Source organism: Chelonoidis abingdonii, chromosome 1, assembly GCF_003597395.2.
Source record: "Chelonoidis abingdonii isolate Lonesome George chromosome 1, CheloAbing_2.0, whole genome shotgun sequence".
NCBI lineage: Eukaryota > Metazoa > Chordata > Testudines > Testudinidae > Chelonoidis > Chelonoidis abingdonii.
The window spans coordinates 152,781,734-152,794,455 of NC_133769.1; the positions used below are offsets into that span (position 1 = coordinate 152,781,734).

The following is a 12,722-nucleotide window of genomic DNA, read 5'->3' on the forward strand; positions in this document are numbered from 1 at the left end:
CTTGAAAATGTAGAAAAACATCCAAACATATTTAATACATTTCAATTGATATTTTATTGTTTAACAGTGCAATTCAAACAGATTAATCGTGATTAATTTTTTTTCATGTTTTGTTGACAGGTTTTTTTAAAAAGATGGAATAAAATGTGCTGATTGGGAGGAATCACCTGCTTGATTAATAGTTTTAAGGCCAGAAGGGGCCATTATGTTCATCTAGTCAGAGTAACATAGAACATAGAATTTCACAGAGTGATTCCTGCATCAAGCCCAGCAACTTCTGTTTGAGCTACAGCATATCTTTTAAAAAAGATAGACTGTTTAAGTGATGGAGAATCCACCACATACCAAGGCAAATTGTTCCAATGGTTAATTACTTTCACTGTTAAAATATTGCACCTTATTTCTAGTTTGAATTTGTCTGTCTTCAGTTTCCAGTAGTTGAATTCTGTTATACCTTTGTCTGCTACATTAACAAGGACCCTTCTATCTGAAATCTTTTCTCAGTGTGTCCCTGAAATATGCCATGTTGGCATTTCATAATCATAGCTTGTTTTTTCTGATTAATATTTTCACAAGGGACAACAGGGACAGACTGACATTTACTTTCTCATCAATCATTCACCTGAGCTCTTGCTGCTGTCCTGTCATAGAGGGTCAGTTGACCCAGGTCAGTATGTTCTAAGTTCACCATTTACATGTTGCCTGTATTTTTAAAGAATCCTTATTGAGGTTGCAGGAACAAACCATCCCAGTGTGTAGAAAGAACAGTAAATATGGCAGGCGACCAGCTTGGCTTAACAGTGAAATCCTTGCTGATCCTAAACAAAAAAAGAAGCTTACAAGAAATGGAAGATTGGACAAATGACCAGGGAGGAGTATAAAAATATTGCTCAGGCATGCAGGAGTGAAATCAGGAAGGCCAAATCACACTTGGAGTTGCAGCCAGCAAGAGACATTAAGAGTAACAAGAAGGGTTTCTTCAGGTATGTTAGCAACAAGAACGTGGTCAAGGAAAGTGCGGGCCCCTTATTGAATAAGGGAGGCAACCTAGTGACAGGATGTGGAAAAAGCTAATGTACTCAATGCTTTTTTTGCCTCTGTCTTCATGAACAAGGTCAGTTCCCAGACTACTGCACTGGGCAGCACAGCATGGGGATGAGGTGAACAGCCCTCTGTGGAGAAAGAAGTGGTTCGGGACTATTTAGAAAAGCTGGGTGAGCACAGATCCATGGGGTCGGATGTGCTGCATCCCAAGGTACTAAAGGAGTTGGCACATGTGATTGCAGAGCCATTGGCCATTATCTTTGAAAACTCATGGCAATCAGAGGAGGTCTCGGATGACTGGAAAAAGGCTAATGTAATGCACATCTTTAAAAAAGGGAAGGAGGAGCAGGATATGGGGAACTACAGGTCAGTCAGCCTCACCTCAGTCCCTGGAAAAATCACGGAGCAGGTCCTCAAGGAATCAATTTTGAAGCACTTCGAGGAGAGGAAAGTGATCAGGAAGAGCCAGCATGGATTTACCAAGGGCAAGTCATGCCTGACTACTCTAATTGCCTTCTATGATGAGATAACTGGCTCAGTGGATGTCTTATTCCTTGACTTTAGCAAAGCTTTTGATATAGTCTTCCAGAGTCTTCTTACCAGCAAGTTAAGGAAGTATGGGCTGGATGAATGGACTATCAGGTGTATAGAAAGCTGGCTAGATTGTTGGGCTCAACGGGTAGTGATCAATGGCAGCTGATATCAAGTGGAGTGCCCCAAGGGTCAGTTCTGCGGCTAGTTTTGTTCAATATTTTCGTTAATGATCTGGAGGATGGCTTGGACTGCACTCTCAGCAAGTTTGCAGATGACAGTAAACTGGGAGGAGTGGTAGATATGCTGGAGGGTAGGGATAGGATACAGAGAGACCTAGACAAATTAGAGTATTGGGCCAAAAGAAACCTGATGAGGTTCAACAAGGACAAGTGCAGAGTCCTGCACTTAGGATGGAAGAATCTCAAGCATCGCTACAGACTAGGGACCGAATGGCTAGGCAGCAGTTCTGCAGAAAGGGACCTAGGGGATACAGTGGACAAGAAGCTGAATATGAGTCAACAGTGTGCTGTTGTTGCCAAGAAGGCTAATGGCATTTTGGGCTGTATAAGTAGGGGCATTGCCAGCAGATCGAGGAACATGATCGTTCCCCTCTATTTGACGTTGGTGAGGCCTCATCTGGAGTATTGTGTCTAGTTTTGGGCCCCATACTACAAGAAGGATGTGGAAAAATTGGAAAGAGTCCAGCAGAGGGCAACAAAAATGATTTGGGGACTGGAGCACATGACTTTGAGAAGAAGCCGAGGGAACTGGGATTGTTTAGTCTGCAGAAGAGAAGACTGAGGAGGGATTTGAAACTGCTTTCAACAACCTGAAAGGGGGTTCCAAAGAGGATGGATCTGGACTGTTCTCAGTGGTAGCAGATGACAGAACAAGGAGTAATGGTCTCAAATTGCAATGGGGGAGGTTTATGTTGGATATTAGGAAAAATTTTACTAGGAGGGTGGTGAAACACTGGAATGGGTTACCTAGGGAGGTGGTAGAATCTCCTTCCTTAGAGGTTTCTAAGGTCAGGCTTGACAAAGCCCTGGCTGGAATGATTTAATTGGGGCTTCCTCCTGCTTTGAGCAGGGGATTGGACTAGATGACCTCCTGAGGTCCCTTCCAACCCTGATATTCTGTGATTCTGTGTTTTCTGGGTGATTTGTTTGAACATGACTGACCATGAACATAGTTCATCCAGATCACCACAAATACACACAAAGGCCCTGGTTAAATATCCAGAGTACATAGCTGTGTCAGCGCTCAAGTGCAATTTCAGCACTTTCAGTAAATTTCCATACATCCTGTCTGATGCTAAGCAAATCCTGTTCCCAGAATCCTCTAGCAAATTCAGATTTACCAGGCTTAACCAGACTTGTGTTATCCACCACAGTTCGTAATACTTCAGCATCATCCCAACCCGTCCCCCACTCAATATCCAATTACTAAAGGTTACCAAATTACACCAGTCACACCAATTATACCTATTAATTATTGGGCCATGTGTCTCCTTTTTAAGTTTAAATGTCATTTTGCGATCTTCAGTTGTATAATCTGGTAATTGAATTTTAAAGTGTCCCTCTAAGACTTGCCTTTTCTTACACAGTTTGCATATTTGACACCCAATACAGATGCACAGGAAAAATAACACTTATTTCAAGAGTCCAAAATACAATTCTCCATTCAGTCCCACTCCACTCTGTTCCATGACATAACAATATCATACCAGGCACACATCTGAGATTCTCTATCCTTTACAGCTTTTTCAAGTGTTTTGAAGCAAGTGCACCTTTTACACCTATTACAAGGCCTGTTATCTGTTCTATCTGATTTAATGTCCTCTGGTATGTTTGTATTTCCATGTCCCAATCTGTATCATTCCCTCCACTTTCTTCCAAATTTGGTAGCATCAGTCTAGGGTGAGTTATATGTTTTGATTACCTGAGGGTGCCATTGGTACTGTTCATATTGGAAGTCAATTATTTTCCTACATGTACACCACATTCCTCGTTCCAGGGTCCAGGTTTTTTATTGTGACATTATCTTTTTGTTCCTGGTGCCAACATAATTTTTGATTTTACTTAATACAATCCCCACCAACCTCTTTTCCATTGCAAATTGATAGTAAGGTTCTCTCCTTTCCATTCTAAATTCCTATTTCCCTTTTCAGTTCGTGTTCACCATTCCCATTGGGCTCATATTATTCTTTTCCATGCTTCTCCAGGGATCTACTACAAACCATTTCCTTCTTGCACTATTTCATAGTATCTCATCTCATTTCCCCAAACACTAGGATATATAACTGGGTTATACCTCTTGCATCTTTCAATTGGCTATTCCTGAAAGGATGAGAATACATTGGTATAGTGTATGCTTTTGCATTTTCACTTTCCAGGTATCTTTGAACATGTTGTTAATGTAAGCTAATATTTTAATGCCTAATTCAATGCTTTTGGTCAATTACCTTTACTACTTTGTTCTACGATATCTTTCCATTGTTCTCCTAATATTCCCTATGCTTCCATACAAACTCCCCCCGCCCCCCCCCGGATAAACCAGTATGAATGTTCTTTACTTATTTAACAATTTCCGAAACAGCCTCTCTCAGTAATTTACTTAATTCTATTACTGACTGGTCTATTTTTTCATCTGCTACCTCCCATTGTCCCCCTATGTTGGTCGCCTTAGCCAATTGTTCCAAGGTCTCTCTCACTCTTTCCCTTAAAATAGAGACGCACTAGGTGTTTCCTAATCCCAAACCAGTGTTAAATGTTTCCCACACAGCATCCCTTTAAATCATCCCCCTTCTTTTTAAATCTCAAGACCAATATGTTTTATACCCAGCAGTCCACTTGGAACAGTTTGGATAGTGACTATCTATAACCCAGTCCTCAGGAGATAAAATCAAAGTAATCTAAAATCTGGACCCATTTTGTATCCATCTGCAACCATGATCACAATCTGGGATCAGCCATTCCATTTGTTCAGGAGTAAAAGTTGTAACAGTCCAGTGTTCTTTCATCTGTTGGGTTATATTAGTCCAAATTCGTCCAGTTCTGTGTTGTTGACCTCCAATGTAAGATGTTTCAAGGCACGTACATGTTGATGGGGACATCTCTCTCTAGATACTTCCCATCCTTTAAATCAAGTCCCATTATGGTGTCCCTGTATCATGACCCATTCGTTCCCAGACTCCCACCATTCAAAAGTGTTCATTACCATATCCTAATGAACCAGGGTGGATTTGATTTAATCACGGATTTCTACATAAAAGTGCATTCTTGTTGGTTGTTACCAACCTGAAGATCCTGCATGTTCAGACATGTTCCCTTTATCATCTTCAACGCAGCTTCCTCCTGAGAAGGAACATTTCACATGATGTTGTTTCATTCAGGCAATGAGGCCTTGCATTTCTTTGTTGCAGTGTTTGCATTTTGCACATGTCTGTCTTACTCACAGGTAGAGGAACTTCATTAAAATATTCCCAAACTGGCTCTCTTTTATGGCCTGCTGCCATTATAGGTTTTCCCTTCTAGTGAGAGAATGGGAAAGTAGATCTCAAATCGATGACTACACTCAGAAAGACCTCAAGACTTCTGGAATATGCTGCTCAAACAGTTTCACTTTCGTTTCTACTGCCTGTCCCTCCCTTCTCACATTTATCTCCAGACCTCTTCTCCTTGTCCAGATCTATTCCGCCCCCAATGATCTTCTGTTCATTGAACTTTTTGGAACTTTGCACTTTTAGAGAGAGGTAAGGGATTGACTCTCTGTACATAAATTTGCAGAGGGACAATAGAGTTGTGATCTGTTATTTCTCACCTTTGTTTGTTTGTTTGTTTTTATTTTAAAACATTTTTGCTTATCATCTCTGGAGACTCAAATCCACAGTTTGAGAACCGCAAACCTAAGCATCTCTGATATTCTCTTCTAGACTGAGCACTGAGTCCCATTGGGTAGATAGAAAGATTATTTAGGTTAATCTCTACAGAAGCCCCTGGAACCCCATAAGATTGGGTCCCTAATCCATGAACTATTGGAACTCATTTACAAAACTTTTCTTAAACATTACATGACTATATTGTCTCATACTATAGAATTAGAATTTATAATCCCTATTCCATTACGAATTTTTTTTAGCTATAATGTATCTTAATTATAACTATCTTTAGATAGGTTTTTCCCTCAAAAAGCATTTTATCAAAAAAAATCTGATTTAAATAAAAATCATTTATTTTTATCCACCCTGTCAGGGTACTTAAACAAAATTTATCAACAGCCAAGTAACCGGTGTTCCTATCTGTGTCATATGTCACCACAGCAACACTTACCCTCACTCCATTTTAGAAGCGCTTTAATGGTGCCTAACACACCTATTTGTATTTCAAAAAGTTGGGAGACCATATTTTGCTTGACATCATTCCTTCTACTTCTATTTCCATGCCGTGAAATGTACAATCTAATTTGGTCAGAGTGTCTCCAAACATCTCCTTTTGGAGTGGCTACTAAGACGGCTGTGGGGCTAGCTACAGATCTAACAGGGAATGGTCTGCTCCATCTTTAGTTTCATCTTTCCTTTCGTCATGAATTCCCTAAGCATCACCTTGTCCCCTATTTTCCGTTGATACCCCATTTGTCCCTTCTGCTCTTCTTTGTCTATGCTGATTTTCTTCTGCCCAAATTTCTTCTATTGTTTGTACCAAGTTTGCCACCCATACTTTTTTCTGCACCCATTCCGGCATTTGCCTGCTTGGTGTTAACAAAACTTGCCTGTCATTAACTCAAAAGGGGTGTACTTGCTTCCTGCTTGTCCCAGAGCTCTTGTGGTCACCAAAATAGCAGGGAAAGCTGTGTCCAGAGAGCCTTAACTCTAATTTGAGCTTTATTATAGGAGGTAGAGATCATTTCAGCCCAGCCTGAGAAGTTATCTATTACTACCAAGCAATATTCCTTTCCTGTGGGAATTTTTTTTAGAGGTCCAATGTAATCCATTTGGAATCACATGGACCTGTAGTATCAGGCTGATATCTCACTGCCCTCTCTTTTCAGCTTTTGGTTTGTGCACAAATTAATCCCAAACACCTTTGACAAAAATCTTCCATCTGAATTCTCATTCCTGGCTACCACATTGCTCATTTCACTTGCACTAATATTCTTTTTCGCCCAAAATGCCTTGTTCATGAGCAAACCTAATTATTTCTTCCCTACTCTACTTTTAGGTACCCATTTTTCCTGTTATCCCTGTTTTGCTACTGTCATCTCTTGTTCTTTCTTTACTTCCCATTTTCCTTCCACTCCTGCTATATTCTGTTCTACCAATTCCCAATACAAAAATACGTTGTTTTGTAGATTGTTGGCTGTCTGATTTCCTCTTTGGGTCATCTTGTATACTATCCAACCTTATTCTATCCCCCCGTTGAGATCAGGTCACCACTTCAGTCTCACCTTTTCCTAGATTCAACTTGGCAACTTGTGCTTTTTTAGTATCCTTTCATCTTGGATGGGGTGCTATGTGCTTTAACATGCTTAATTTCTATAGAACTTGTTCATTGTCTGATTATTTTAATAATTGTTTCCCACTGTTTCCAATATGACATCTCTTTATCCCCATTTTTCCCATATGGGAGCCCACATGGCCATTCCAAATGAGATTCACCCCCTATGATAGGGATTGGAAATGCCTGGACCTCTTCGGGAGAAAGGCCTACTTCTCTGCCACATTGCAGTTTAGAATTGCAAATTATCAAGCTTTAATGGTGGTATATGACTGTCAATTATATAAAGCTCAGCACCTTTATTGATCGACTCCCAAAGTCACACTGCGACCCGTTCCGAGCTATTATCCATGAGGGACAAGTAGTAGCCAAAACAGCGCTCCAGTCAGCCCCTGATGCAGCCGACAAGCAGACTGGTCCATCTCCACTGCAGTCGTTATGCGGCGAATGTTTTGGTTTCACCTATTTGGCTTCCTTAAGGATGTGCAGATGACAGTTGAAGACCTTCCCTTTGAAGGCACCAAATTGTTCCCTGAAAAGACTGATGCATCATTCTATATCCTTAAAGATTCCAGAGCCACTCTCACTAGTTAGGAATCTTTATTCCCGGACAAAAGAGAAAGTTTAGTCTGCAACCTCAACATAAATCTCGCACTTCACAATTCCCAACCCAATGTTTTTACAAGCCTCAGAGAGAGAAGTCAAGATTTTCCACATGTAAGACATTATGCCCACAGCCTTCCACATTGCAACTGTCTACCTCAAAACATCAGTTTTGATGTGTTAGTTGAGGTGTTGACAGACCACTTTTCTCAACCGCTGTAGCTGACCAACCCATCTCACCCATTTGGCTACCAACTTGCCTTGCTTCACAGCATCTGGGAATGTATAACATCAAACTGATGAGTCCTGAAAATCATCCACTCCATTCAGTTTAACTCCCTTCCCCATACCTCTTCAGGGACCCTTCTCGTGAGAGTTTACTATGACAAGAAATAGATCACGTTCTCTTGTTAGAGGCCATAGAACCAGTATCTCAACATCTATGAGGCGAAGGTTTTTACTATCATTATTTCCTGATACCCAAGAAGAGGGGAGACCTGTACTAGACCTCAGAGCACTCACAAGTTCGTCAAGGCTCAAAAATTCAAGATGATCACTCTAGCAATGATTATTCCAGCTTTGGAACAGGGAGACTGGTTTTCAGCCCTTTACCTTATTTTCATATTTCAATCTTGCCATTCCTCAGATTTTCCCTAGGACAGGGCCACTACCAGTTCAGAGTACTCCCCTTAGGGCTATCATCGGCTCCCAGAGTATTGTCCAAAATCATCTCTCTAGAGGCAGCTCACCTTCATTCCCCGGGGATCATGATCTTACCCCTATCTGGATGACTGCCTCCTCAGGGCTGGCTCCTTTGATGAAACTCAGCTGTTTTTCAAAACCACAGTAGACCTGTTCATGGAATTGGGTCTACAGATCAATATCCAAAAATCAATCTTTTCTGCTGTACGACACCTAGAGTTTGGAGGGGCTGACCTCAATTTGTTACAGGCCAAAGAACTCTTGTCACAACACAGGTTCCACACCTTGACCATGCTCAGAGACAGTACAAACCAGCCCTCAAATATCAGCCACACACTGCCTCCACATCCTGGGGCATATGGCTGCAGGCACAGAGGTGATACTTCATGCCAAACTTCAACTGCAGTGCTGCCTTATGTGGTTCAGCTAACTCTACAGACTGAGCAGAGACAGATTAGATTTATCTCTGTCACTACCCACCAAGGTCAAAAACTCCCTGGACTGGTGAAAAAATCCAGCAGATGTTAGCAAACTTTCCCATCATTACTACTTACAACTGACTCATCCCTTATAGGATGGGGCATACATTTAAACTACCTAAAAATACTAGGAAAATGGTCATCCACGGAGTTATCCTTCCACATCAACCTCCTCGAACTCAGGGCAGTCAGGAATGCCTGTACCCATTTCCTCCCACTGATTAAGAGAACACAAACAAGAGTCTTAACAGACAACATAGCATGTATATATTACATAAATTGGCAGGAAGGAACAAGATTGCCCTCCCTCTGCTCAGAAGTGCTACAGTTATGGAATTGGTGCAGTTCCCACAACATCACACTATCTACCTTCCAGCAGTACAAAACTCAATAGTGGACAGTTGCAGTTACAAATTCCCACATAACCATGAATGGGAGACATCCCATCTCTACGTGGGAGCTGAACCTAGTGTTGAAAGGCCTGACTAGTCCTCTCTTAACCTGTGGCTACTTATTTGCTCACATATCAGTTGATGAAAATGGCCTTCCTGGTGGCTTTCAGTGCATGTGCAGGCCAAACTGACACTGCTACCAAAAAGCTCTCGGATCAGCAGTGCGGGGACACAAGCACACCTACAGTTGGGCACCCACATGGGGCTCATCTTGAAGAACCATTGTTACTGGACAAGGTGAATAACTTTCTCTTCACACATGCATATTAGAGTTTGGGAGCTAAATTATCTGCAGGTTCCATCTGTGCTGAGAATGCTCAAGCCCATGATTGCAGGGGCTGAACAGGACTTTCTATGCAATTTCACATCCCAGTGGTCAGGGAACTACCAAGGGACTGAGAGAAGGGAGACTGTCTCTTCTGTGATCTTAACACTCCACAACCAGGGGTCCAGCAAGCAAGAAGAGAAAGAAGGATCAGCTTGATTGGAATGCAGAGGGGTGGAGGACAAAGACAGACAGCAGCGGGAATAGACTGGCTGTGAAGGGAAGACAGTGGGGAATGAATGGTGTTGGGGCAGGGCAGAGAAATGGACTGCAAAAGGATATACGCTAAGATCAGGGACAGAAGGTGGCAAATGATAGGAACACTGGGAAATAAAGGTCTATCATCACTAAAGGGGTCTCTTTTCTAGAACTTAGAGTAGAATCCAGGATTTTTGAGTCTCAACTGTTTGCTAGTAGGTTTCACAGCTATTTGCTACGGGTGTGTATCACTCTACTATTGTTAATTCACACAGAGCATAAATGCCTATTGCTGCTATCAGTTACTCCATTAGCTTGAGTAGTAAAGGGTTTGTGCTGTGGATCTAAAGCTTCCAACCTTGTTGACGATGCGTTTGAGGGGTCAGTATGGTTTCTCATGATAGAAGGTTTGTTTTTTAAGTTTGCAGTGTTAAACTAAGATTTTAATTGAAAAACATTAAGGTTGCAAAGTCACACCCTCTAATAGGAAATATCAGAATTAAGATTGCTCATGCAAATCTTAATTCAACCCCGTGCGTGTATGCATTATGATACAGTCTTTAATTACAGGATCATGTAATTTTTTCCACAGGATCTCTCCATCGTTCATTGCACAGGGTGAGCCTCCTCTGGGAATGGACCAGGGTTGTCTAGTGAATGAGATTGTTGTCTATAGCACTCCTGCCTCATTTGTTACAGAAGTTGGAAGGCAGTGGATTGCAGGAAGACGAAAGGATGGTCTTACGGTTTAGTCATTGGATTCTATTCTATTTTCTCTGCCATGGAGTTCCTGTGTAATTAAATTAAGACTTTTCACAGGTGGTCACTAATTATATGTCCTTCGTTTTCTAGGTGCCCAACTTGAGATCCTGGGGTCTCATTTACACATGTGGTAAGCACTTGCAGCTGAAGTCAATGGGAGCTGTGCTTTGAACATATAAAGTGCTATAAAAATGCTAAGTATTGTGATTGATGTACCAGGCTCTGGGTGTCTCAAATTGAGCACCCAGAATGAATGGAAACCCATTTGTCCTTAATTTCTCTGAACCTCAGTTCCCGATCTGTAGAATAGCAATTATAATACCTCCCTACCTGACAGCAGTGTGGTGAAGATACATTGTGAAGCACTCAGTGATGAGCACTATAGAAAAGCCCATGAGGAAATTCAGAATTCTGTATTTAAAGCATAGTTTAACTAATGTGCAGTAAATAAGGCCTGGGCCACACATTAAATGAGGATGAAAAGAATTCATTCAGTGAGCACTGTCCGTCCTGTGCACTGAATGAGGCAGGCATTTTGTGGGACAAATAGTATGTGATCATGTAATTAAAGACTGTGGCATAACACGTATGTACAAAGAGGATAGACTGAGGTAACAGAGGCAATCTTAAGTCTGGCTTTTCCCAACTTTTGAATGCTTGACTGTGCAATGTTATCTTTCTTTTAATGTAGTCCTCCACCCCCCACTTCACCCTGTTTATATGTAATATTTGGGATAATATCATGAAAACTTTTTCTTCTGTCTAGATACTTAAATGGCCTGTAGTAGCTGAGCCTCTCCTAACTATTTAAAATAGAAATAATAGTAACAAATTCCCTCTCTGTTCCTTCCCAGCCTTTAGAAGAAATACTTTGCTCTGTTCTTAAGGATGTTTGCTTGTGTGCAAGTGGTTGTTTTTGTGTCTGCATGATGAAATTGAGGTTGAAGAAACAGGTTCTGAACACAGTGGGTATGTCTACACAGCAATTAAACACCCATGGTTGCACCAGATCAGCTGACTTGGGCTCACAGGGCTGCAAAATTGTGGTTTAGATGGTTTGGGCTTGGGCTGGGGCCTGAGTTCTGGGACCCTGTGAGCAGGGAGGGCCCAGAGCCTGTTTTCCCCGCACTAGATCTCATGTTTATACAGCACTTTTACAGCCCTGCAGGCTGAGCCCTGCGTGCCCAAGTCAGCTGTAATCATTCTTATCTCTTGCCAGAGTGAGTTGCATAATTCGGGTCCAGTTTTTTTGTGAATTCTGTCTTTTGTATTCATAAGCCTTCCCCCATAGTTGGCAGCTTAATTGTCTTAGTTCTGATTATTTCTGTTGTGGGGACGCATGGTCATGGAAGGTGGGGCGGTCTGTCATGTTCCTGTGACCAATCCTGTAGAGGGCTTTGAATATCAGAATGGAGACCTTGATCCAGATTCTGAATTCAGTGGAGATCCAGTGCAGAAAATGGGAGATGTTTTCATGGTGTCCTGGGTTGCTGTGCACAAAAGTTGCTGCATTTTGTACCAACTGAAGTTTTTTCAGGTTCTGTGATTTCATTCCTAGATATGGATAGCAGTAATCAAACCTGATGGTCGTGAGTGCCTGGATCACTGAGTTTTATTGCATGCACTGGGCACCCAATAAGAGGAGTCCAAGAGAACCTCCATGGCTATGGGTAAGAAATAGGGCTGTCAAGTGATTAAAAAAGATTAATCACATTGTTTAACAATATTAGAATGCCATTTATTTAAATATTTTTGAATATTTTCAACATTTTCAAATATATTGATTTCAGTTACAACACAGAATACAAAGTGTACTGTGCTAACTTTATATTTTTGATTACAAATATTTGCACTGTAAAAACAAAAGAAATAGTATATTTAAATTCACGTAATATAAGTGCTATAGTGCTCTTTATAATGAAAGTTGAACTTACAAATGTAAAATTATGTACAAAAAATAACTGGATTCAAAAATAAAACAATGTAAATCTTTAGAACCTACAAGTCCACTTGGTCGTACTTCAGCCAATCACTCAGATAAACAAGTTTTGGTTACAATTTGCAGGAGATAATGCTGCCCATATCTTGTTTACAGTGTCACCTGAAAGTGAGAACAGGCATTCGCATG

At 41.2% G+C, this 12,722-nt stretch overlaps 1 protein-coding gene across 3 annotated transcripts in view; it reads left to right on the forward strand.

Moving 5' to 3' along the window:
• The first annotated feature begins 508 nt into the window (after positions 1-508).
• Positions 509-12,722, forward strand: part of ING4 (inhibitor of growth family member 4) — a 21,218-nt gene continuing 9,004 nt past the window's right edge. For 2 of the 3 annotated variants that reach the window (XM_075071459.1, XM_075071460.1), the window contains exons 1-2: positions 509-667; positions 10,685-10,724. In XM_075071459.1, coding sequence (XP_074927560.1) covers positions 524-667; positions 10,685-10,724 — 184 coding nt within the window. In that variant the 5' untranslated portion in view covers positions 509-523. Of the gene's footprint in view, positions 668-10,684; positions 10,725-12,157; positions 12,265-12,722 lie in introns of those variants that run through there. The other variant, XM_032801892.1, reaches the window with a different exon arrangement.